Source organism: Brassica napus, chromosome C6 (assembly GCF_020379485.1).
Source record: "Brassica napus cultivar Da-Ae chromosome C6, Da-Ae, whole genome shotgun sequence".
Classification (NCBI taxonomy): Eukaryota; Viridiplantae; Streptophyta; class Magnoliopsida; order Brassicales; family Brassicaceae; genus Brassica; species Brassica napus.
In genome coordinates, this window is record NC_063449.1 from 40,530,059 (window position 1) to 40,554,938 (window position 24,880).

A 24,880-nucleotide genomic window follows, 5' to 3' on the forward strand; every position below is an offset into this window, starting at 1 on the left:
TATGTATTAAACTAATAGGTGAAAAGAAAGATGTAAAATAAATTATTGGATAATATAAACTATAGTCTATAGTCTAAGTTAGTGAGAAAATTTAAAATTTTCATATTTTCTCTATTTCAGAGAAGTTGAAAGTATATTTTTTTCTTAAATTGATTATTATACGTAAATTTAAAATTATTTTTGGCTAGAAATATCCTAAATTTTTACCGCAAACATATTTGATTTTTAATTATATATATTTATTTGATAAATAAAAAATAAATGCCAAAGAGTTTTATTTGATAAATGATAACACCACATCACCATCTTTTTACCGTCTCTGTTTACAATGTTATCCATTTTCTGCCAAACCGCTCAAAGAATCATGGAAATACCAACCAAACCACCCATCATCCATTGTAATGACATCCTCGACAAGGGCAAAAGGGACAAATCGTGAGTATACAGTAAACTATAGCCATCAGATTAAAGAACCTTGACTTTAGTTATAAAAAAAATGAAAATAAATAATAAAACATTTCTGTAGAATAAAACAAAACTGAAAACTCCACTTTTTGCACCTCCTCCCCCTTGCAAACAAAATAAAGAGAGAGAGAGTACGATCACTGAGGAAGATCAAACGCCCATCACTATAAACGTACATCACCGGAAACACCAGTTCCTTAAAACTCTTCACTTTCCTTCCCGTTAAAAACCGCCATGTCTGAAACCGGTTACCCTGGACACCTAAACCCAACAGCTCCGATGTTCTTACCGGCGAACCTAAACCCAGTTCCTTTCTTTATCCCGACAAGAATCTACCTCCCTCTTCCTCCTCCTCCTCCACCGCCGCCTTACCCTCGTTTCTTCTCTTGTCTCGCCGGACCTCTCCCTCCCGCTCCTCCTCACCTTCTTCCGTCGTTGTCTATACCGACAAGAACCCTAGTGCTGTTACCAGTCCCCGCTGACGTCAGCGAGTCATCGATTCGTCGGGACCTGGAGGTGTTCGGCGAGGTGCGTGGCGTCCAAATGGAGAGAGCGCACGAAGGTATCGTGACCGTTCACTTCTACGATCTGAGAAACTCGCAAAGAGCGCTTAGGGAGATACGCGAGCGCCACATGCATCAGCAACAGGTCCGTTTCGGACGTGGCTACACGGCGGCGCGTGGGCTCGTCTCGGGTAGAACCGTGTGGGCCCATTTCGTGTTTCCACATTTCAGGGCGGTTCCCGAGGGGAACAACCAAGGGTCGCTTGTGATTATGAACTTGGAACCCACCGTCTCTTCCGCAGCTCTCCGTCAGATTTTCGAGGCTTACGGTAAAAGACAAAGCTCTCGACTTGTTAGAGTGTTGTGTAATAAAAACACACTCCCTTTGTTCGTTGATTACATATATTCTCGCAGGGGAAGTGAAGGAGTCAAGAGAGACGCCGTTTAAAAGAGAACAGAGATTCGTTGAGTTTTACGACGTCAGAGATGCAGCGTTAGCTCGCCGTGAGATGGACGGAAAATCAATCAACGGGAAACCGATCATCGTCCAGTTTAGCCGTCCCGGTGGGTTTAACAAAAAGCTCATCCTCGCCTCACGCTTCAACAAAAGCTTCCTTTCCAACATTCACCATCCACCGCCACCGCCACCGCCGCATTTCCGTCGTCAAGTTCCATCTCCGGCGAGTCAGTTAAGAAGACGAGGCCCGGTTAAGGGAAAACCGGTCAACCCCAGCTTCTCTTCCGGTGATACTGACCGGTACGAGCAAAACAAGAAGCGGTCTAAGATGCATACGTCGAAGAAGAATAGTATCGTCGATACTCGCTTCATCATAAGCGAAGACGCCATTGCCGAGTCTAGAGACGGTCGTACCACCGTGATGATAAAAAACATCCCGAACAAGTACACGTAAGTAAGCATATAATATGCGTCTTTTTTTCATGTATACTTTGTGATAGCGATGGGCATGTGCTCGGACAATAGTGTCCAAAAACGAGGATATGCTTTGTTTCTGTTTTTATTTGGTGCTTTGACGAAAGTCAACAACACCCTCCGGATATAGTCTTGATCTTATGTGCATGTGTTTCTATTTTTGTATACTTAGGGCCCATGGAGTTTGCTATTATCATCGATTAGTCAATTTTTTTATATAATATGGTTGTTTCCTATGTGCAGCCAGAAGCTGCTTTTGAATATGCTGGACGCACATTGCAATGACTGTAACGAAGAGATCGTCAGCGAAGGGAACCAGATGCCCATGTCGTCTTACGACTTTGTCTACCTCCCAATTGACTTCGGGTAATAATAATAACAACCGTAGTTTTATATTTTTAAAAGAGTAAATTAGTGGCTAATTCCTAATTGCGTTTTTGTTGATTATTAGCAACAAATGCAATGTGGGATATGGGTTTGTGAACATGACAACACCTGAAGCTGTGTGGAGACTTTACAAGGCCTTTCACAATAATCACTGGAGACTTTTCCAGTCGAATAAGATCTGTGAGGTCACTTATGCTCGAGTCCAGGTACAAAAATGGTTTAAGTCTTTTGGTATATTACATTAGAGTTATATAATTAATATATGTAGTTTTTTTTTCTTTTGTGATATGGTAAAGGGTCTCGAGTCGTTGAAGGAACACTTTAAGCACTTAAAGCTGGCAAAAGTAGAAATGGAGTACAAGCCGGTGATTTTCTCCCCGGCGCGTGACGGGCGGTTGCTGACGGAGCCCATCGCCATTGTTGTTGACCCCGGGACCAGACCAGTGGAAGATAGCTGTCCCTCTCGTGACGAAACTGTCACATCTTGTTCGTCTTCGATTGAGAGAAGTGATGGTTGACGGCGGCGTTTCGGATGACGAAGGCGAAACAGTAGTGAAGATTTAATGATGGTTTCGGCTTTTAGGCGGCGATCTATAAATATGTAGCTGTATGGATGTCTTTTCATCTCCTCTCTCTCTCTCTCCACTTTTCTTCTGTCTTTTTTTTTCGAACGACTTCTTTCTTTTGGATGTTTTATGTGTAAACTTCGTTTAGAGCATTGACATTATGCCTATCAAGCAAGGTTTATCAAAATATCGATTATGTTATTATAATTTAGTATTGTAATTAAATTATCAATATAAAAACACTTTATTATAAGAAGTTAAGCCTTTTTTAAATGAAATATAAGGCCATTTTCATTCAGAGTTTTAGTATTATTATAATTAAATTATAAATATAGAAAACCTTATTTTTTTTTGGTCAACTTGTATTTTATTAACAATAAACATTAATGCAAGAGAGGCCCAACGAAAGGGCATGCAAACAAAAGCCTAACGGTAACAACATAGAAGTCCGAGAGACGAAAGAGTCCAAAAGAAGAACCGATGACGAGACCTGGCGACGTGTTGAAAACGAAAGTACCGAGGGACACATGTCAACCAAAGCCTCCTCCGTCTTCACCGACTGGAAGCCACCGCCGGAAGTATAATCGGCGATCCACCGAAACATACCGGAAACAGGAACCCGTCCAAAGAACTCCGACGACCACTTTAATGGAAGATGGAGAAACCTTAAGCCACAACGCCTAAGCCTTCAACATCAATACTTTGTTTATCGGAGAGCATCAATCGACCGGAATCGAGAGCATATCCAAAGACAATGAACATCAACCGAGAGAAGACATAAACGTCAAACAGATCTACGCTTCATAGAAAGGGTTCAATTGAAACACAATCAATCCAACAACCTCCGATTTTCCTACAAACAAGCCCAAACACCTTTGTAGATATAAGTAAGATTGAAGATGAAACAACCACACCAAGGGGAGGAAAGAGACATCGGAGGATGGACCAAGAATCGATTGAACAGAGAGGAGGCGTAGATCAAACGAAACCGGGAAAATTTCGGGGAAAGCTGAACAACACCCGGAGAAGAAGGGTCGAAGTCAGAGTAAAAAGCCGGCCGCCTTTACCATAGAAGAAGGTGAGACGCCAGAGTCGATAGCCAGCCAAACGATGCGAAGGGCGCCACCAATGCTGGAAAGGATTCCCAAACCATGGGCAAAAGGAAGCCGGAGAAGAACCGGCGATATAAACGAGAACTCAACTCTCTCTCTGAAAGATATTAAGGAGAGAAGAGAGAGAGAGAGAGCTGGTTGTAGAAAACCTTAATTCAGTATTATTTAAAATTATAAATATAAAACATGTAAAAGTGATGAGAGATGAAAGAACGTGAGAGATTTATTTTTTTGTCATATGAGATTTGTCTGTTAGTTATAATTATTTTTTAAAAATTAATTACAATATTATAGTATATTATTATTAATTATTAGAAATTTTGGTTAAGGGTTTGATCGGTATTAGTGAGAGTAAAGTAAAAAAAAGTGGGAAACAGCCGGAAGAAAAAAAAAAAAAAAAGTAGAGTAAATTATTTTATTTTAATTAAACTAAGAACAAATTTGTGCGTGTGTTTTTCCCTTTTTAAATAGTAACAAGAGTAAATAGGTGAAAATAGTATTCCATTTGATAGGTATTTTTTCAGTGGGATTTGGAATAACAAAAAGTTGGAAGTAAACATTTACTCTATAATGACCATACGATTGCACACTAAAACTATATGAATGATACTCTAATCAGTTAATTGTTTTCAAATATGTTTTTTAAATGAGAATCTTCCTTATTTTTTTCTTATTCATTTAAATATTTGAATGTTGAAAAACCAAGAACGATTCTACATATCCTCATGCTATTATATTTTTTTCTCCTTGAAGTGTATGGCAACTTTTTTAGAAGAGAAGATTTAACATTTCGAAAAAACAATTCTGAGGAGATATAATTGAGGTTGTGTGTCATGCAAGAAGGAACCTTTGTCGTCTAAATTAAGGTTGTGCAAAAGTAAATTCATTTTCTAGATATTTTTCTGTCTTTCTTGATCTCGACTGTATACAAACTATGGGTTTGAAGTTGTTTAACGAAAAAAAGCTGGCTACCCACATAATCATATAGCGTCGTTACCCACATAATCATATAAATACAGTTTTCCTATAAATGGACTCTACATAAGTTATATACGCATTAATACCTGCATCAACCGAAAACGTACGGTCACTTTTCACGTTTTATCTTTCTTTTCATATATCTTGTTGTCACTTGCCTTTTTTCAATCTTTATTGAGGAAATGATGTTTTGCGTATTTACTAATTTTGTATGATCTCTAGTCAATAAATTAATTGCTTAATATTTTTCAATTTCTTGTTAGAAATTTAAAACACTGCATTCAATTTTTGGTTTGGATTTATTCTGGTTTTGAGATTTTAGAGTTAGATAATTAAGACAGAAGACATTTCCAATGATTGTCATAAAATTTTAATGAGTTTGAGTTTTGCTTTAATGGTTGTTTTTATTTCTTCTTTAAAATAAAAAATTCAAATATATTTTATTGTTAATACTTATTAATCTTTTCGTTTCGTTCTAAATATCGTTTCAGATTTGTGCACTTAGATTAAAGAAACAATTAATTTTGTATATTTTCTATCTAAAAACAAAATTACCTATACACCTAACTATATTTCAACCAATAAAACAAATTGTTGAATAAAATTAATAAATTTTGCATTGAAAGTCGCAAACGATACTTATTTTATAACCAAAAAAATTATTTAACTAAATCTTTAATTTATATATAAATTTAGTTTCTCAAAAGTAGACAATGATTTATGAATTTATAATTGTATTAATGAAAATATTATTAATTTCAATAAAGTATAAAATACAAATATTTAAGCTTTTAGATATAAAATAAAATTATATAAGAATTTAAGAATTAATTTTAAAAATGAGGTTGTGAATAATATTATCCCAAATTCGAGAAGATATTATTCATATCCTTATACTACCTCCGTTCCTGAAAGTAAGATGTTTTAGATTTTTTTCTTGTTCCACAAAGATAGATTTTCTATATTGTTAAGGTACTTTTTTATACTTTTGAGGAACATTAATTGAGAATATTTGAATTGATTAAATTTCATTGGTGGAAAGTTATTGGAAAGTGTATAATAAAGTAAAAAATAAATTAAATTATAAACATTTATTAAATTCTTAATAATCGTGCATACTCTAGAAAATCTTACTTTCAGGAACAGGGCGTATTTTTTTTCAAAATGATGCATCATTAGACAAAGTTTCCCTAATATTTGATGTATTTCTTTAAAATCATGCACCATTGGATATGGTTTTAAACACCATTTGAGCTTTCTGGAATCTGGGCATTGGTTCCCTGTTTTAAAATTTTATTTTGCTTACTGTCACCTAATGATAAGGTCATTTACTAATGATGTCTTCTGTGTTATCACAAAAGAAGACCCTGGCAAATGCCATTGACACAGGTAAAACCACGAAGAAAATACTAAAAATCAAAAACTGAAAAACCCCTTCCTGTTCAATTCTTTATTCCAGTTGAAACTTGACGCATCGAGTTATTCGGAAATATTCTAACAGTGACGGTAAGAAAAATAATGTACTTAGTTAGCCAAACCGAATCAGAAACTGGATCTGACATCTGTAACCTTCTTAGACTTGTGCAAGAACACAAGAATCCATGATACAATGTCGTGGACAGACAAAAGTAGAGCAAGATGCTGGTACTTGTGCACTAGTATTTCATAAGTTGAGAAGACCAACAAAGAGGAAGTTATTATTCATGATCATCCCACATTCAAAAGCATATATGGTACTGTCGTTTTATGCAAACTCCATTTTGGTCCACAACGGTGAAAAAATAATGTCATGAGAGAAGTGAATTTTGATTATAGAAATAAAAAAACATGACTGAAGAAGAAGAAGATGATGATCAGGCAAGAGGATCCTCCTCTCTAGCTTTCCGCAGCAGCTCTGCTCTAACCCGCTTTACCTCCGCTTCTTTCTCCATTCTTTCTTGCTGCACATAAACACATTGTTATCAGATTCCTTTATCACTAATACTTGAATAAAAACAAATAGAGTGCCTGTGCTGTTACAGATCCCTTAAATACAACTTCATCAAGTGCAAAATGGTGAGAGTTTAGCTCCTCAATCAGTAATCCCTACACAACTCACATCTCAGTGAGCTGTTTTTCATATACTCTCCTCATCACTACTTAATCAATTGCAATCCCAATCTCTACTTTTGCTTCCACAGCAAAAAAAAAAAAAAAAAAAAAAAAAAAAACCCACATAAACCAAACACAAGCTAAGCTTAGCTTCTATTCATTACATGTTACATGACGAATGTCAAAAGTCTAATCTGATGTCCGAAAAAGCATAAACGCTAGATATCTAATGTTTCTACAAAATCCAACATTCCCCAATCATAGTATATCGACAAAATATCACTGAATCTGGGGATGATTAAATCAAAATCGATAGCCTAGGTTTCGCCCTTCATCTAAAATAATTCGATATGAGATTCATACAGTTGACGAAAAAATGTTTGAAATTTCACAGGAGGAGCGAGGAAGAGAAAGAAACCTTCTCGTCTTGATGAAGAGCGATCCAGACGTGAACTTTGTCCATGGATTGCCAGAAGGCGAAAGCAGCCAATGTCATCCCAAAGTATGTCAACACCTTCACCATTTTTATACTCTCCGCTTGTCTTCTCCTCTTTCTTCGTAAGCTCCTCCCTCCTTGCGCTGTGTTTCTTTTTTTCTTTCTTTCTCGGCTGCGTCGTTTGAGAAGGAGATTCGCAGATCGGCCCAGGGATGTTGTTGTTGGATGGATGGTGTTTACGGGGTAAGGATACAGTGCAGAAAGATACACCTAACTACTGTGTTACCACCGTAGATTGTATCGTCTTACACGAAATGCTACGTGTCATTATGCTAAATCATGTTTAATATTTTAAAATTCTAAATATACTTTAAAATCTTCCAAACCCGAATATAAAAATAATATACAACATTTACATTTGAATAAAGCATAAATAAATATGTAAAATTAACATGAAAACTGGTTCAATTTAGATATTTATGTAGAGAAATAATATATATTGCAGGTATTTCCAATTTTTCCGAATATTCAGATACTTTCAAGTATTTTGGATTTTTAGAGATTTTGTATATTTTTAAATATTCATCTTTAAAAACTAAAGGATAATTTGGAAAATACTCTATTAATAGTATCAAATTTGAAAATTATACTTTTTTTTTTTTGAAAACTACACTTTATTAAATGTGAAAAGACATTTTTAACCAGATTAGAATTTCAGTAATTACAATATAAATCTGAAATTAATAATGATAAATAAATAATATTATAATTCCATATGTTTAAGATAATATGTGTGAGATAAATTCAAATAGACATATATATCAATATGTTTTATTTTTAATTTCTCGTGCAAATTTTTAAAAGCTAAAGAAAACGTATGTTTATTATGGACTAATATTTCAGAATAATTTGAAACCTGAAACATAAGTTATCATCCTTCATTTGTTCAAGAACAGAGAGCACAACGCCTAACACATTATGTCGTAGTGAGTTATCATCATTGAAGTACGGAGGACTAAAAGTGGAAATTCGGGATATCTTTGGAACTGAATCTACGATTCTTTTTATATATTCACCGAGCACGAGCTAAAGCAACCAACCAAAAGATTACGGTCAAAAGTTTTATCTCTTAATTGCTAGAATTATATATTCCAAAACCATTGTTTCACGTTAACTCTTTGTCTCATTCCCAAATTAATGTTTGTCATGAAACATTAGAGTGTATGCATCGATTGAATCTGATATTTGAATCAAGTTTTGACAGTGTCTCTAAGTGGATACACTAGGAGAATTTGGAAAGGAGAGCAGATCTTTCAGCATAAGAACATGGATAAACAAATTGTTAAAGAGACCAAAAGAAGTCAGGATCTCCTAAAGAGAAGTGACTAGCCTAAAATAGGAAAGGGTTTCACTAAAGTCCTCTAAAAATTAAACAAAAACAATATCATTTATAAGATCTCAAATGGAGAACGTAAACATATATGTTTCTTCAAAAAAGAAGAATGTAAACATATGCTGGGTGAAATCACGAAGAAGAAAAACCAAATCACCTTTTACGAAATTGAATTACACTAAAGGGATGAGTGAAAAATTAACAAACCTCTCAATGAGAAGGAGAATAAAGATGAAACTAGAAAAAGAAAAATGTTTGTAGCACAAAAAGAAAAGAGAAAAAATGTTTTTGAAAAATGGAGAACAAAGTATCAAAAAGAAGAAGAGGAGATCGACGAGGTTCACTTGTTACTTTTTTTTTTCAAAATAAAATAAAATATTTAGATATAGTAAAAAAGATATTGTGTAGATATTGTAGATATTTTTTATCTTAAAAAACTTATTCTTGTTGAAACTGTTAATTTTAATATTAAATAAAATATAATGCATAAAATTGATAATAATATTGAATATTCATAATGGACAATTTAGTAAATTCATATATACGAAAGTGTATTTTTCAAAAAACTTATATAATGGTGTAATTTTCAAAATAAAATCTCAAGTAAGAGTACTTCTCCAAATTTTCCCAAAAACTAATATATTTAAATATATAATTATGATTTAGATATATCGGGTAACTACAATATTTCATTTCAAATTGAACTCTACTAAACTTTTGGACCTGTTTAAGAATTTATGAGTTTCAGTTCAGATTCGATACAATTTTTTCTAATCAGGTTCAATTGATTTCTCCAATTTCAGATGATATTTTGTCCAATCCTACTTGTTCCTATATAATTTTTTCTTGACGTCAGAAAAAAAAAGAGATAAAATTTCCTTTTCTTTCCTCAAAAATTTCACGGAAAAGGAGAGATTAACACAGTTAAGAAAATGTCCACATGAATTGTGTTAGTCGTTCACGGCCACCAGCTCCACAACCACAAGTAACAGGTGCAATTTGCCATCAGTGCTTGAAAGGACCAATGATAACTGTTGTTATTTGTATTGAATGTGAGGAGAGGATGTCTTGTCTTCAATTTATAAAACAAATGGTATTCATCATCTTTCCTTCTTTTTTTTTTGGAACGCTTTCATCATCTTTCCTATATGAGGATAAATGTCGCAAGAAAACTGTAACTGCAGATTACAGATGCTCTCTTCTTTGAGTGGACTCGTATTGTTTCATGTATGCCATCTTAAAATCTTTTTGTTCTGCTTGATCTTTTTTTTTCTTGTTCTATCGTTTGATGTCGTTTCTATTTTCTCTGTGGGTTATTCCCAACCACTTGCAGAACGCAAACACATATATGCTGAGGCATACACACATACATACACAGAGTCACACACATATTGTTTTTCCACCATATTTTTGGAAACACACTTCAAAAAAAAGATCTCTGAATCAAAATCCTGCGCAACATTGAGATAAAGGTCATTGGCATAATCTACATACATGCCAATCAAGAACTCGAGGCCATAGTCACTTGAGTTCCCTTGTCGATTACGTAAAATCTTCCATAATCAGCAACTCCAAGAGAACCATCTTCAAGATAGTGGGAGTGGGACCTAAATTAGAGAGACCAAAATTAGGATTAAAAAAATCAAATAATGCATACATAGAAATTCAAGCAACTACCCAATCCGTTAAGCGTATACCAGACAGCTAAATCATCATATTCTATAGGAGTTATCAGTGAATAAAGCAGGCATGGAAAAATAAACTATGATGGATAACAACGATCCAAAGTGTGACGTCAAAGCAAGCAGCTATACAAATTAATTTGGTCACATCAACACTAGTCTACAATTGTTGATAGGAAAAGCTAATAACAACCTAGAAGCTAATCTAAACTGAAAAATCCAATATATAAAAAAATCATTAAGAATGTAAAAAAAACCTCGAAAAGCTTACCTTGATCAAAATCAGAAATAACATACAGAAGAAGAGTGTTAGGAAGAGATTCTCCGGGGGAAGATCAAAGAAAGCATTACCACAGCGTGGCCACCTACTACAAGTACATTGCCTAGCAGCATTGGGACTATTATTCTGAGCTTGATTTGGGATCCTATTTCCACTACTCCCAGAAGGGTCAGGGTTAGGCCGTCGAACAGGAAAAGGACCCGGTCTAGGAGGATCAACATTAGGGTTAGGCTGTCGAACAGGTGAAGGTACCAGTCTACGAGAATAAGGGTGAGTTGTCTCATTTTGCAACAAGTTGTGAGCTTCCGCTTTGTGTGAGAGGGCTTTCTCCAGCTGATAGACTTGTCCAAAGCCATAGTGTCCTTGCAGCATGAACTAGCAGCGGTGACCCTTTTTGAGGCTGTGCCAAGAGAATATTGTACCGTCTCATCCTTAATTGGTGAAGATCATTGGAAAAGTCTCTATATCCAGAGATCAGCATAAAAGTTGCGGGTGGAGGATTGTCCACCGCCCAAAACAACATGTCCACCAAAATCTTCTTATCACTCGCATCTTGTACTCCTGGAAGAACATCCACACACATCAAACAAACATTAAAAGAAAGCGCTATGATCAATCAAAATGTAACCAAAACACTCTCAGCGGATTTAATTCAAAATTAAAATTTGAATAACCATCGTGAGGCATGCGTCAAGGAATACTTTTTTGGAGATTATTGTAATGACCCACCACTCCCACCATCTCCACTTCTTTCTCCAACCCCACCAGGCCACCACTTACACAGCTTCTTTTCCACCATCTCCACCTTCTTCCCCACCATCTCCATCTTCTTTAAACCTTGAGAAAGAGAGAGAGAGAGAGAAAGAGAGAGAGAAGAAGGAGAAGAAGAGAGAAAGCTCACCTGAGCTCGTCGCCGGAGCAACCGTGCGCCGTGACCACGTTCAGCTTGCCACCACCGATAAACACCCTAGGTAATCGCCGGAAACCGCATTCCTTAAGCTCAGTTTCGTTTCCGTTTAGTAAATCGCCTATAACTTCATAACCATTGATCATCTCGTGCATTCAAGACCACCATCATGTTCCTCTCGTCGAGACGAAGCCGTAGACACCAACCACGCCTCAATCGGAGCCCGGACGAAGCCGCACGCGCCTCCGGAAGTTTCGCCTCTGCGCGCGCGTGAGGTACACGCACCGCCGCCGAAAAACGTCGCCACCGCCGGACCACCGTCCCCCGCTGCCGGAATACCGCCGTCGCCGCCGGTGACCGACACCGGTGACTCGCCGGCGACTCGGTCAACTCGGCCGAGTCAACTCAGTGAGTCAACTCGGTTGACTCGGTTAACCGATCGGTTAGCCGGTTTAAATTGATTTTGGTTCGATTAGGGTAAACCGGTCGGTTTAGTCAAATCGATTTCTGGTCAAAGCTTGACCGGGTTGACTTTGACCAGCGGGTTGACTTTTCCGAAAACCTTGACCAGTTCCGTTTTCGACCGTTCGAAAGGCGTTCTGACTCAGAATTTCGATCTGATTTCAGATATGGAGTCTATTTGAGCAGCTGGAGTTCATAGACAACACTTTTCTATTGCTAAGGTGAGGGTCTATTCCCGAATTTCTCTTACACGGCTTAGGATCTCGAATAAATATAGTTTATTTCTAATGTGTTCCGTCTGTGTGAAATCGAGTCTATCATTGCTTGTTTAGTTTTAGGTTCTTTGCATAAACCGGAACTAGGGGGTTAGAGGATTTAACATTGATTGTTTCACTTAATGTAAATTCTTAGCTAGGATTGTTTTTGTTTGGAGACGGATACAGAGACGGACTTCTGTATGCCGGATTGTATGGAGGTCACGGCCAACTTTAGTCGACCGGTTGAGCCGTAGACTGGAAGTGTCGATAAATCGTCTACGGGCGTGTGTTACCGATCACTTTTTCGGTGTGTGTATGAACCGAGCACCTTTTCGGTAGTGTTTTTGGCCTGTTAGAGGGCGGCGAGTGTGCACCTCGCTAGGACCATTGTTTGTTGCTTGAGTACTTTAGGTACTGTGTTTGACATGCATTAGAATTAAATTATATTTATTCGGAGTGCTATGTCCGGGTCCATGGACTTCGGGGTGGCATCCCATACCTCACTGAGCGATTCTCCTGTCGCTCACCTCTCACTCTTCCCCTTTTCAGGTGAGACAAACAAGTATGTGATATTTGGACGGACTTGGTGCTACTGGACTTTTCTTTCGGATTTTATTTGGGCATGGGTGAGAGTTGTCGGGTTTATGGGCTTTTATATTACGGGATATTGTTGGTGGCCCGTCGTCCTTAGTGTCAGGGAGACGGGTATCACATTGTTGTATGATGACGCGTCGGGGGTGACACGCTGTCCTCCGTATAGGAGGTGACGGGTGTCACAATTATATTTGTGTATATTTTCTTATTGTGAAATACTTAGATTTCTCATTATCATATATGTACAAGTTAGAGACTTTGTATAATTGAAATTTGTTTTTATAAATATACACAAATATAAAATATTAAGTTACATAACAAAATATACACAAATATAAAATATTTTCTCCAAACTTACCAGAATAAATTGGAGAGAAATTATCATACTACTAAGGTTTTCTCCAAACTTACCACAATAACATGATTCAAACATCAGCAGATCAAGATACATAAATAGCATTAAACATAAGAAACAGGAATAAGTTAAGGGTTTTAAATGTATATTACCGGCTGGGACATGGTTGAGCACGATTCCAGTGGAACTAAGGGCATGCTGGATGGTCGGAGGGATACCATTCACATCCCCATATGCGTAGATTGAGACTGGACTAAAGTAGTTCATCTTCATAAGCGCCGAACAAATATTCTGAGCTATTCCATGAGCATCAAACCCCCTTGGGATTTGACAATTCTCTATGTCCCACCACACTGACGTTTTCGCCGTCATGTACGGAGCCTCAGCCATCTCCACCGTTCCCAAATATCTTTCCCCCACCGTATTCATCGCCTATGATCGTCAAATGAACCTCTCTGTTCGAATTAAGGACTTTGGTAGACAATAGCAAACCTTTTTTCGAAGGAATCTCCGAGCTGATGGCTTTTACAATTTTAGTGAGCGTGTGCAGTGATTTTTGATGGTATTATATTATTTACTTAATAGAGAAGAAACAACTTGATAGAAAAGCACTAATTAACATATCATTGTTGTTGAATATCTTAGTGGGTGCTTTGAGTAGTTTAGTAGAACAGTTGTACTTTTATTCTTAAAGATGACTAGATGAGATATTTTTCGCACAAATTTCCAATTTATAGTTTACTTAACTGATTGATTGTGGGCTTCATATGTTGTTTTAAAGGTATTAGGAAAAATGCATAACACTAATGTAGTCGTCACCTTTTCAGTGACAATGTACTTTTCTAGGATATGGTAAATGACTATCATCTTATGTACTATTGAAGGTCGAGAATTCTCTAGTGCCAGAAAGTAAAATATATATTTATTTCTAATCTTATGGCGTTAAGCTAATGAGATTAGTATAATTTGGATGACAAGACATATTAAAACATGATATAGCTCTCTTATTTTCTTGACCAAAGATTGATACGATTCTAGATCTTCTTGGCGCCTTGCAATGTCTAAGAGAATCACTTGTATGTATCTTTAAGTGGAAACTTATTTGATAAGTTTCTAATGAATGAAGCTCTTGATATGACTGAAGTGGCTGGTGGCTCGTTTCATTGGGATAAATATGAACTGGGGTAGAACGCCAAGAAAGAATTGCACAGATAGATGCTGCAGGAACCGCTGCGCACATGCGCTCATGGTTTCTAAGGTTTAGGAGGCTTTTCATTTAATTGTATAAAATTTGTTTCCCCTTCAATTCACTTAATGGTGATACAAGTAAACCCTAAACTGAGATTGAATTCAGTCCTCCCCGCCAAGTCTAACCAAACCATCTGCTGCTTCAACCCTCCACAAACGTTACAACTCTAGATCCCAATAACAGAATTTCAGAAGTTCACTCGGCAGTATCTCATTTATAACACAAAGGTTTTGTACTTTGCAGTGTTTATCTACTGAAATGATTCTGGTGGTCATGTGTTTACTGGAGGCTGAGGACTCGTCTTGGGATGATACTCTCCCTATTCGTGAAAAGGTTTACGTTATCGGTTATGATAATGGCACGGTTTTTGACCCTCCACAGGGAGTTAATTTATGCTTGATATTATTGCTTCATATATATAACACAATTGCTTACCTCTTAAACCTATCCTTCTATTTTTTTTTCATTGATATATCTATATCTGGCTCGCAAAATGTTCTAGTATTTATGAGTTTTGCAGATATGAGCATAGGATTATCAACAATTAACTGCAACTAATAATCATATATGGAATGAGCTCGGATTTCAATCATGAGTTAGGTATCCAAAGTTAGCTAAGGGCATGTATACCAAGAAATTTTTCGAATGCTATAACTGCTGTAAGTTGGCTGGTAATACAATTCGGTTTGAGTCTCAACTACTATACTATATACATGACGTATAAAACATGAGTTTGCATTCTGTATAGCAATGTATTATGTATAATCTTTCAAGCGAGTGCATTCCAAAATTTTAGACTAGCTTTTGCACTTACTTATTGACAACGAGTAAGATTTTTTTTGTTTTCTATCAATTAGTTATATTTATCATGTACTAGTTACACTTCTTCTAGAGTATGATTAATCTAATTGATTTGACATCATCAAGATTACTTACTAGCATAATTTGTTGCACTGTATCTTCATCATGTTTGTTTTGTTTCTGTCAGACTGTGTTGCCTTATCAACAAAAAGAGAATAAATTGTTGGCGAGCTTTTGGCAGGTTAATATCCATTTTATTCTCTCGTAATTATTAAAATACATCTGACATGGTTGAAATTTTGTTGCAAATCTTATGGTATACGTAAGGGCAAATCTCCAAAATAACACCTTTCTAAGTTTATATCACAAAAATAGCACTCAAAAACTAAAATGACCAAAATAGCACATTTCTAAGTTTATCCTTTGAAAATTTTAATTTTTTTATTTTTCAAAATTTGAAATCTTATCCCCAAAACCTCATTTCTCAACTCTAAACCTTAAACTCTAAACCCTAAACCCTAAACCCTAAACTCTAAACCCTAAACCCTAAAATTTAAACTCTAAACCCTAAACCCTAAACCCTAAACCCTAAACCCTAAATCCTAAACCCCACCCTTTAACTCTAAACCCTAAGTTTGTGACTTTTGATAAAACATTAAGTGCTATTTTTGTGACTTTTGACCTTGAGTGCTAGTTTGGGAATAAAAACTTGATTTAATGCTATTTTTGTCTTTTTGTCTATACCTAACCTCATAAGATTTCACTATCTCTTAACACTTACATTATTTTGAGACAAAACTCAAACACGTACATGTCCGTAGAAAACTCAAACACGTACATGTCCGTAGAAAATGTGTAGTGTTTGTGTAAAGTTGTTCTTTAAGAAACGATGCTCAAAGAACGAAGAGCAAGGAATCACAACTGAATGGGTTGTATTATTAGAGTAGAGAATACGTATAATGCTAATTAGTACAAACCCATAAACGTCTGTGTTAGGATAATAAACCCAAGAACTGCAACAAATTGAAAATGAATAATAACAATTTTTTTTTTCATAAATGTTAATAAACACAATTCAAATATTCACTACGGATGTGGTAGTTCAATGCCTTGGTGCTATTGCGCTCCTGGGGTTCGATCCACTTTGAGAGGGATACTTTACGCCATGGACTTTGTCCTCAAGGTATCAGTGCCTGGTGGATCTCGGGCCTGAAGATTATGGGCCTTGTTCCCGAAACCTCCAGATAATCAAAAAAAAAAAAAATTAAAAAAAAATATATGATTTTTTTTGGGAGTGCTTATCCAAACCATTCAAATTTCAAATCTTGACTAAACTGTATATAGATATGTTGAAATTTATTTATTTTTAAATTGGAAAGAAAAGATTTTTTATGTCTAGGTCAATTATTTTTTTGAGTCAAAACTGGTAAAAATATGAATGACAACTGTTAGATACAATTAATAAAATGAAATAAATCTACGGGATTTTATGGCTAAAATTTGTAAGGTGGAGATGAATCAAACATGATCTAAAGGCCCTTATTTGTTTTTTAGACATCAACACATCATGCTGAAATCCTTATAAATAGAGACACTCTCATTATATTCTTCTTCACTTCCAAATATCAAAGGATCATTGTATTCGGCTACTTCAACCATATTTTGTCAGTAATTTTCTTTTCTGTTTTTTGTTCTACTTTCCTCTATTTCTTCTTCTTGTCTTTTGAAGCACTTATCGTTCTTAGTTCTTGCAATTCAAATGTACGTGTTAATTTATTGTTTTGCTATTCTTACTTAATATTTAGTTGGCGTTGAACTTCTTTCATAAGCATGTTTATGTTTATTAGAGTGAGACTTAATTATTCTTTCTCTCTTTTTTTAATGTTTTTGTTGATACAGAATGTAACTGATATTATATACTTATATATACACACATATTTTTGTAGATTATGATATAATGATCTATTTTAGTTATATCCCTGGTTAATTTGTTATAATAAATTTGATTAAAAAAATATTCTGGTTGTATGTGCTGTTGTTTTAAATTTTATAATCTTCAAAACTGAAAATAAGAAGGTGAAAAAAAAACTATTTTTATTACAGCGACTTCACCACAATTCAGATCTGAATAAATCGTTATGTGGTTTAATAAATAGCAAACATCTCTCACTCACCTTTTCTGTTTTTCTTTACCCTACTTATCATTTCTAATCATTTTTTATTCGTGACTATAAAGCATACGAAGAAAATAATAAAGTATTCATTATGTGGCAACCCTAGGGTTTAAGCATATAAATTTGGGTTAATGAATACTCTACTACATCACTGCATATAGATTTTCATCAAGTTCTATCTACTCTTTCTTTTTCTTTCTATCTACTCTTTGTTTATATATATATTTCTTTGTAAAGTTGAGGGGATGAGGAAAAAAAATGTTTTCATGAATGATTTTTATCATTTTCTGTCTTAATAGATAAAATTTGAGAAATGTCGGTGTCTTTATCGTAATATAATTAAAAGTATATATGCTTAATTATAATTTGAAGGGTCGATAAACCATAGTAAAAAAAATGTTTTGCGTTTTAGAGGATTAATATATATTTTGTGGAAGTATATCTGTATATGTATATATTATTATATCTTACGAAAGTGAATTAGTGGACTGTTAATTCATATGATAGTCTTGAGTATAGACAACCTTTGACAAGGTTCTCAAGCTTCGTAAAACGCGACATAGAGCTTATTTTATTTTTCTTTTTTAAAAGAATTATTACGTATGACAGTCTTTAATAGATTTTTTTTGTTTAATTCTTGCTATGTTTTATATTAGATTGATGGTTATTAACTTTATATTATTCTTTTTTTTTTATCCACAGCGACAAGATTTTCTTTTTGCATTCGACATGAGTCCATCTAAGACTAAAGGGCTTAGAAGTTGGAGTGTTGAATCTGACGATGATAACAATCCCATTGAAAACATATCATCACCACCAACTTCTCTAATGGTCTCACCGTTTCGATTCTTTGATGATGAAACCTACTACACAACACCATATCTTCCTTCAACAGTCTCATCCTTTCAAACCATAATCGATGAAGCCATCTTCGATGAAACCTACAACCCAACAACATTTTATCCTCTAATAGACTCACCGCTTCGAACCCTTGATGATCAAACCTACAACATAACATCTCCCTCTACTCTAGAGGTCGGACCTCTTCAAACTGTTGATGATGAAAACCATAACCCAAAAACACCTCCTCCTCCTCTAGAAGTCCCATCCCTTCCAACCATTGATGGTGAAACCCACAAAGCAGAACCACCTCTTCCTACTCTGGAGATCCCCCTGCTTCAAACTGTTGATGATGAAAACCATAACCCAAAAACACCTCCTCCTACTCTAGAAGTCCCACCCCTTCCAACCACTGATGGTGAAACCCACAAAGCAGAACCACCTCTTCCTACTCTGGAGATCACCTTGCCTCAAACTGTTGATAATAATATTAACCCTCCTCCTCCTCTAGAAGTCTCACCCCTTCCAACCACTGATGGTGAAACCCACAAAGCAGAACCACCTCTTCCTACTCTGGAGATCACCTTGCCTCAAACTGTTGATAATAATATTAACAACACCCCTCCTCCTCCTCTAGAAGTCCCACCCCTTCCAACCACTGATGGTGAAACCCACAAAGCAGAACCACCTCTTCCTACTCTGGAGATCACCTTGCCTCAAACTGTTGATAATAATATTAACAACACCCCTCCTCCTACTCTAGAAGTCTCACCCCTTCCAACCATTGATGGTGAAACCGACAAAGCAGAACCACCTCTTCCTCCTCTGGAGATCACCTTGCCTCAAACTGTTGATAATAATATTAACAACACCCCTCCTCCTACTCTAGAAGTCCCACCCCTTCCAACCATTGATGGTGAAACCGACAAAGCAGAACCACCTCTTCCTACTCTGGAGATCACCTTGCCTCAAACTGTTGATAATAATATTAACAACACCCCTCCTCCTACTCTCGAAGTCCCACCCCTTCCAACCATTGATGGTGAAACCGACAAAGCAGAACCACCTCTTCCTACTCTGGAGATCACCTTGCCTCAAACTGTTGATAATAATATTAACAACACCCCTCCTCCTACTCTAGAAGTCCCACCCCTTCCAACCATTGATGGTGAAACCGACAAAGCAGAACCACCTCTTCCTACTCTGGAGATCACCTTGCCTCAAACTGTTGATAATAATATTAACAACACCCCTCCTCCTACTCTCGAAGTCCCACCCCTTCCAACCATTGATGGTGAAACCCACAAGGAAGAACCACCTCTTCCTACTCTGGAGATCACCTTGCCTCAAACTGTTGATAATAATATTAACAAAACCCCTCCTCCTACTCTCGAAGTCTCACCCCTTCCAACCATTGATGGTGAAACCGACAAAGCAGAACCACCTCTTCCTACTCTGGAGATCACCTTGCCTCAAACTGTTGATAATAATATTAACAACACCCCTCCTCCTACTCTTGAAGTCTCACCCCTTCCAACCATTGATGGTGAAACCCACAAGGAAGAACCACCTTTTCCTACTCTGGAGATCACCTTGCCTCAAACTGTTGATAATAATATTAACAACACCCCTCCTCCTACTCTCGAAGTCCCATCCCTTCCAACCATTGATGGTGAAACCCACCAAGCAGAACCACTTCTTCCTACTCTGGAGATCACCCTGCTTCAAACTGTTGATAATAGTATTAACAACACCCCTGCTACTCCTCTAATGGTCTCATCGCTTCAAGCCATTGTACCATATGAAACCAACAAAGACTCCATTGCTGCTGCTGATGGTCCTAGTTCTGGTGCAATCAAAAGAAAACGTGGTCGGCCAAGGGGTTCAAAGAACTCAAAGATGGCCATAAAAAAGCCGAAACCTTATGATTCCAACAGCAAAGTGGTTACGTCTTGCCCAAGTTTTGACACGGGGATAAGCGAAGCAGAGAGAGAAACAGGAAACAAAGAGGTAGCTGATTCAGTTCTGATGCGGTTTGATGCGGTGAGGCGTCGGCTATGCCAGCTAAAGTGCTTTAAAGGTATATTTACAATCCTGGGCATAGCAAAATGAAATATTTGTTGAGAAACCCCAATTTCTTTTTTAAAATTTTACATAGAAAAATGTCTCAAATTAATATATGTTTTTTATAAAAAAATCTTACTAAATTGTTTATGACTTCCATAATTTCAGGACCCCTACTTCAAACCGCTCTCGCTAACTGTAAGAATTTGGGTGTTAGGACTAATAGGAAGAAAAGAATCGGCTCGATTCCTGGAGTAAATGTGGGTGACATATTTTACTTTTGGGGAGAGATGTCCTTAGTTGGGCTACACATGCTGATGGTTGCCGGTATTGACTATCTAACTATCAAAGACGGTGCAACAGAAGGTCCTTTAGCTACAAGTGTGGTAACTTCAGGACACTACGATGACGAAACAGAAGACACTCAAACTTTAATTTATACTGGACATGGTGGTAAAATTGGTGATCAGGAACTTCGAGGAGGAAACTCTGCGTTGAAGGAAAGTAAACTGAAAGGAAATGAAGTTAGAGTGATAAGAGGTGAAGAAGATCCCAACAACAAGGGTAAAAATATTTACATATATGATGGCCTTTACATTGTGTCAGATTCATGGGAAGCTAAAGGAAAATCCGGGTTCAAAGAGTTCAAGTTCAAATTGCTGAGAAAACCGGACCAACCTGCTGGTTATGCAAATTGGAAGTCATCTAAAAACTGGAGTAAGTGTACGGATAATTCAAGAAAAGGTTTGATACTTCAAGATCTTTCATATGGAGCCGAGACTTTACCAGTCCCATTGGTGAATGAAATTGATGAGAATGACAAGGAGATGCCTCAAGATTTCAGCTACGTCAACTCTTCGACGTGTCCAAGTATGACGATTGTTCAGAACTATCAATCTACCGCATGCATCGATTGTCATCAAGTTCAGTTATGCGAAGGTCCAACGTGCATTTGTGTCCAAAGGAATGGTGGCGACTTGCCATACCATAACCGTATTCTAGTTTGTCGTAAGCCAATGGTTTATGAGTGTGGCGATATGTGTCCTTGTCCTCTCGACTGCCACAACAGAGTGACTCAAACTGGTTTGAAAATTCGTGTTGAAGTGTTTAAGACGGAGAAATGCGGTTGGGGGTTACGTTCGTTGGAGCCGATTCGAGCAGGGACTTTCATTTGTCAGTTGGTTGGTATGGCTAAGAGAATACATGACGTAAACGAGGATGACGAATATGTGTTTGATTCTTCTCGCGTTTACAACCAGTTCAAGTGGAACTACGAGCCGGAGCTCGTGGGTGAAGATTGTTGGGACCAAGTCCCTGAAGCTTATAAGCTTCGATGGCGAATGGTTGTCAGCTCGAAAGCGTATGGAAATGTCAGCCGGTTCATGAACCATAGCTGTTCTCCAAATGTTATGTGGCAGCCTGTTGAATATGAAGATTCTCGTCAACCGTGTGTTCGCATTGCGTTTTTTGCGATGAAACATATACCTCCACTGACGGAGCTGAGGTATGATTATGGAATGTCTTGTAGAACTGAAGAGGTTGGAGAAGATGGGAAGACAATTTTCAAAGGCAAGAAGATTTGTCATTGTGGTTCAGTCAAGTGTCAAGGCTCTTTTGGATGATTTGGAACCTTTTTTTTATATCTTGTTTCCTTTGTTTCTGTTGTTTTTTTTTTAGCTTTCCTGTTATGGTTATTGTGGGTTTCTAAACATTTTAAGCAATAATATTGCCATCAATAAAACTTGTTAAAGTTTCTAAACAATGATTCAACTTATACCTCCAAATTTTTTTTTGTAAAGAATTCATATTCTACTTGTATTATTTTTTTCATTTTTTTTATCTCCTATTATATATCATGAAAATTCTCATATTATATAATAGAGTATCAAAGTTTATGTAGTTAGAATTTTTATTATATATTATCCTTTTGGTTTTATTATCAGTTAAACGTACATTATAAGGCCATGATTAAAGCTGAAACCCCACATGGGGTTTTTTATTTATTTATTTATTTTTTTTGTCTGAGTAAAAAAAAAAAATTAAAAAACCAACCAATCGCGGGTTGCCACGTGTCAATAGGACCCGCAAACAGTTCAAAAACCCATCGAACATCGATCTTTATTTTGGCTTTCCTGTAACCGATTTTTTCCTCTTTGTGGACCCCCCACCTAAAAACCGCACTAAAAATCTCTTCCCTTCTCCCGATAATCCTGCTCTAACAAGGTCCATATCAGACCTAAGAGCATCATTAGTGGTGCATTTGTAATTGAGTTTCTCAAAAAAACATATAATACTCTTTTTTTTCCGACAATAGGTTTTTTTAATTGATAAAACGGGTCAGGTCCAGAGTATACGGCCCAAGGCCCAACTGCATAATCAAAAGGCCAGAGGCCCAAAAGCCAAAAGGCAACAAACGGACCCATTAACCGGGCCGTCGGCCCAAACATTAAAAACCCGTACGACGTCGGTCGAGTTACACGTCAAGGAAGCTGGCTGCTGGACACGTGGGAGCATCTATGCCATCAGAACGACACGCGTCGCACCCGCCTCGACTTGACCGTCCCCACCACGACTCACCGCCAGAACCACATCACCGCAATTTCATTTCATCGGAGCTCAGAACCCACAGAGCCTTCGCCGAAACCATATCTGTTCTTCCAACTCTGTCTACCCGTCGGAGAGCTTCATCGCTCTTCGAAATCTCATCCGACAAGGCCAAAACTCTAACACTAGAGAGACAAGCAAGACCCACTCGATCCATAATCGAAACCCAAACTCTAAGAACCGCAACGAAATACCTAAAGCCGGCGACGCAAAGTTGTTGTAGCCTTCATCCCCCGGAGACTAGAGCCGACGACGGCGAAGCTGAAGAAACTACCACCTCTCGGAAACAAAAGCCGGCGGCGACGGAGCTGTGGAAGCCTCCATCTCTCGGAATCAAAACCCACACTACGAGCGTCTTCACCACGCCATAACCTCCAAGCAACCGCGTCTTCACTCCAAGAACAGAGACACCACGGATGGTGGTAGGCCAGAGCTTAGACAAGGCGGACGCCGGAGGTGACGGGGAGGAGACAAAGGCCGGACAATTTATGCTGAAGGACAACGAGCTCCGGCGACGGCACGCACGCTCACGCACCGGCCGTACGCCAAACCCAACGCTGAGATCTACTTTCTCTCTCTTCTCTCTTACTTATTGGTTCTTCGTTTCAATGATCAATAAACATATAATACTCTTGTTTAACTATATAACTATATTCTATTTATTTTTGTAATCATTAAACCATTAGAAAATTGCCAGGTGGAAAAGAGTCTCTTTAGGAAAAATTTGAGTCCCTGCAAGAAGAATCGATTGTGTCCTCTCTCTTCCTTTTACATTTATTTTCTATTTATTTTCTTAATTTTTATTAAGGAGAGACTCTTTTAAAATCACAAGTGCCCTTTCTCTAATTAAGTCTACATATATACTTCTTAGTTAAATATAAAAGAAAACAAAATGATCAAAAACCCAACATATATATACCAATCTTTTATATACTAAAACGCAAGTCGATTCACTAATCAAAATCTGCCACATCATTAAAAAAAACTTAAAGTAACAAAACAAATAAAATAAATGAAAAACAAGAGGATATACGTCGCACATTATGTGTCAATTCATAACCAAAATCAAATATATATTTTTCACTCCACCTCGCCGACGGTTTACTTTCCAGTTTCCACTTCTCCACGATCCAACAATCCCCGATAACTAACCTTTACTCCATCATTTATATTCTCTTTCTCTGATGATGCTTTAAAAAGATCTTTTCTCTGATTCGGTATTGAACAGATTTGATGTGGGCATGCAACGCTTCTCCTGGATAAATTATTAGTTCATATTTTTTTTGAACGTTCTAGCTTAATCTCTTTGGATCTCACTCCTTTTCTACTTCTACTATGAGCCTATTGCTTTTTCTACTCCTTCCAAGCTTCACTCGCTGACATGCAAAGTTTTTTTTCCAGGAAAACTCAAGATTGTTTTCCTTTTCAAAACCAAAAATCTGCGACCAAGGGGAAAAGGAGATATATCGGAGCAAAGAAAAAAGAGATGTACGTATATCGAATTATTTCTCTCTCCCTCTCTTATGTTAGTCTTCAATATATAACCTCTTTTATGTTTAGCAATTGCATACTTTTAAAATTGTTTCCCATTACTAAAATTAACTTATGTAGATTTCAAAAGATATAGAAAGAGCAAATATATCTCTACTTAAAAAAGCTACCAGCAAATTAATACTTCAAATTGTTTCGGCACACGGATTAAACAAACAATTAATTTTGTACATTTCCTATAAAAAAACACTATTACCT

General features: G+C 36.8%; 5 protein-coding genes across 7 annotated transcripts; 3 read left to right on the forward strand and 2 right to left on the reverse strand.

The window, feature by feature from the left end:
• The first annotated feature begins 250 nt into the window (after window positions 1-250).
• On the forward strand, window positions 251-6,026 carry LOC106357141 (protein terminal ear1 homolog). The gene is made up of 5 exons (XM_013796820.3): window positions 251-1,297; window positions 1,383-1,875; window positions 2,143-2,265; window positions 2,351-2,492; window positions 2,583-6,026. The coding sequence occupies exons 1-5, from the start codon at window positions 700-702 to the stop codon at window positions 2,802-2,804; spliced, it is 1,578 nt and encodes a 525-aa protein (XP_013652274.2). The 5' UTR covers window positions 251-699; the 3' UTR covers window positions 2,805-6,026.
• A 586-nt stretch (window positions 6,027-6,612) lies between these two features.
• Window positions 6,613-7,740, reverse strand: LOC125589014. Its single transcript, XM_048761109.1, has 2 exons — window positions 7,452-7,740; window positions 6,613-6,882 (listed from the first exon to the last, which is right to left on the reverse strand). The coding sequence occupies exons 1-2, from the start codon at window positions 7,554-7,556 to the stop codon at window positions 6,796-6,798; spliced, it is 192 nt and encodes a 63-aa protein (XP_048617066.1). The 5' UTR covers window positions 7,557-7,740; the 3' UTR covers window positions 6,613-6,795.
• Window positions 7,741-10,195: 2,455 nt separating this feature from the next.
• On the reverse strand, window positions 10,196-15,065 carry LOC125589016. 2 transcript variants are annotated; one of them, XM_048761112.1, is made up of 2 exons: window positions 13,552-15,065; window positions 10,196-10,469 (listed from the first exon to the last, which is right to left on the reverse strand). In XM_048761112.1, the coding sequence occupies exons 1-2, from the start codon at window positions 13,826-13,828 to the stop codon at window positions 10,405-10,407; spliced, it is 342 nt and encodes a 113-aa protein (XP_048617069.1). In that variant the 5' UTR covers window positions 13,829-15,065; the 3' UTR covers window positions 10,196-10,404. The 2 variants fall into 2 exon arrangements, with proteins under 2 accessions (XP_048617069.1, XP_048617068.1); XM_048761111.1 differs by lacking the exon at window positions 13,552-15,065 and adding an exon at window positions 10,816-11,196.
• LOC125589015 (extensin-like) lies at window positions 11,545-13,332 on the forward strand. 2 transcript variants are annotated; one of them, XM_048761110.1, is made up of 4 exons: window positions 11,545-11,795; window positions 11,892-12,139; window positions 12,359-12,414; window positions 13,000-13,332. In XM_048761110.1, exons 1-3 carry the CDS (start codon window positions 11,545-11,547, stop codon window positions 12,373-12,375), a joined length of 516 nt encoding a protein of 171 aa, XP_048617067.1. In that variant the 3' UTR covers window positions 12,376-12,414; window positions 13,000-13,332. The 2 variants fall into 2 exon arrangements, 1 of the variants encoding a protein (XP_048617067.1); XR_007325213.1 differs by lacking the exon at window positions 11,892-12,139 and having other exon boundaries at window positions 11,583-11,795.
• Window positions 15,066-16,170: 1,105 nt separating the features above from the next.
• Window positions 16,171-24,880, forward strand: LOC106357143 (histone-lysine N-methyltransferase, H3 lysine-9 specific SUVH7-like). Its single transcript, XM_022704023.2, has 2 exons — window positions 16,171-20,543; window positions 20,696-24,880. Exons 1-2 carry the CDS (start codon window positions 18,266-18,268, stop codon window positions 22,147-22,149), a joined length of 3,732 nt encoding a protein of 1,243 aa, XP_022559744.2. The 5' UTR covers window positions 16,171-18,265; the 3' UTR covers window positions 22,150-24,880.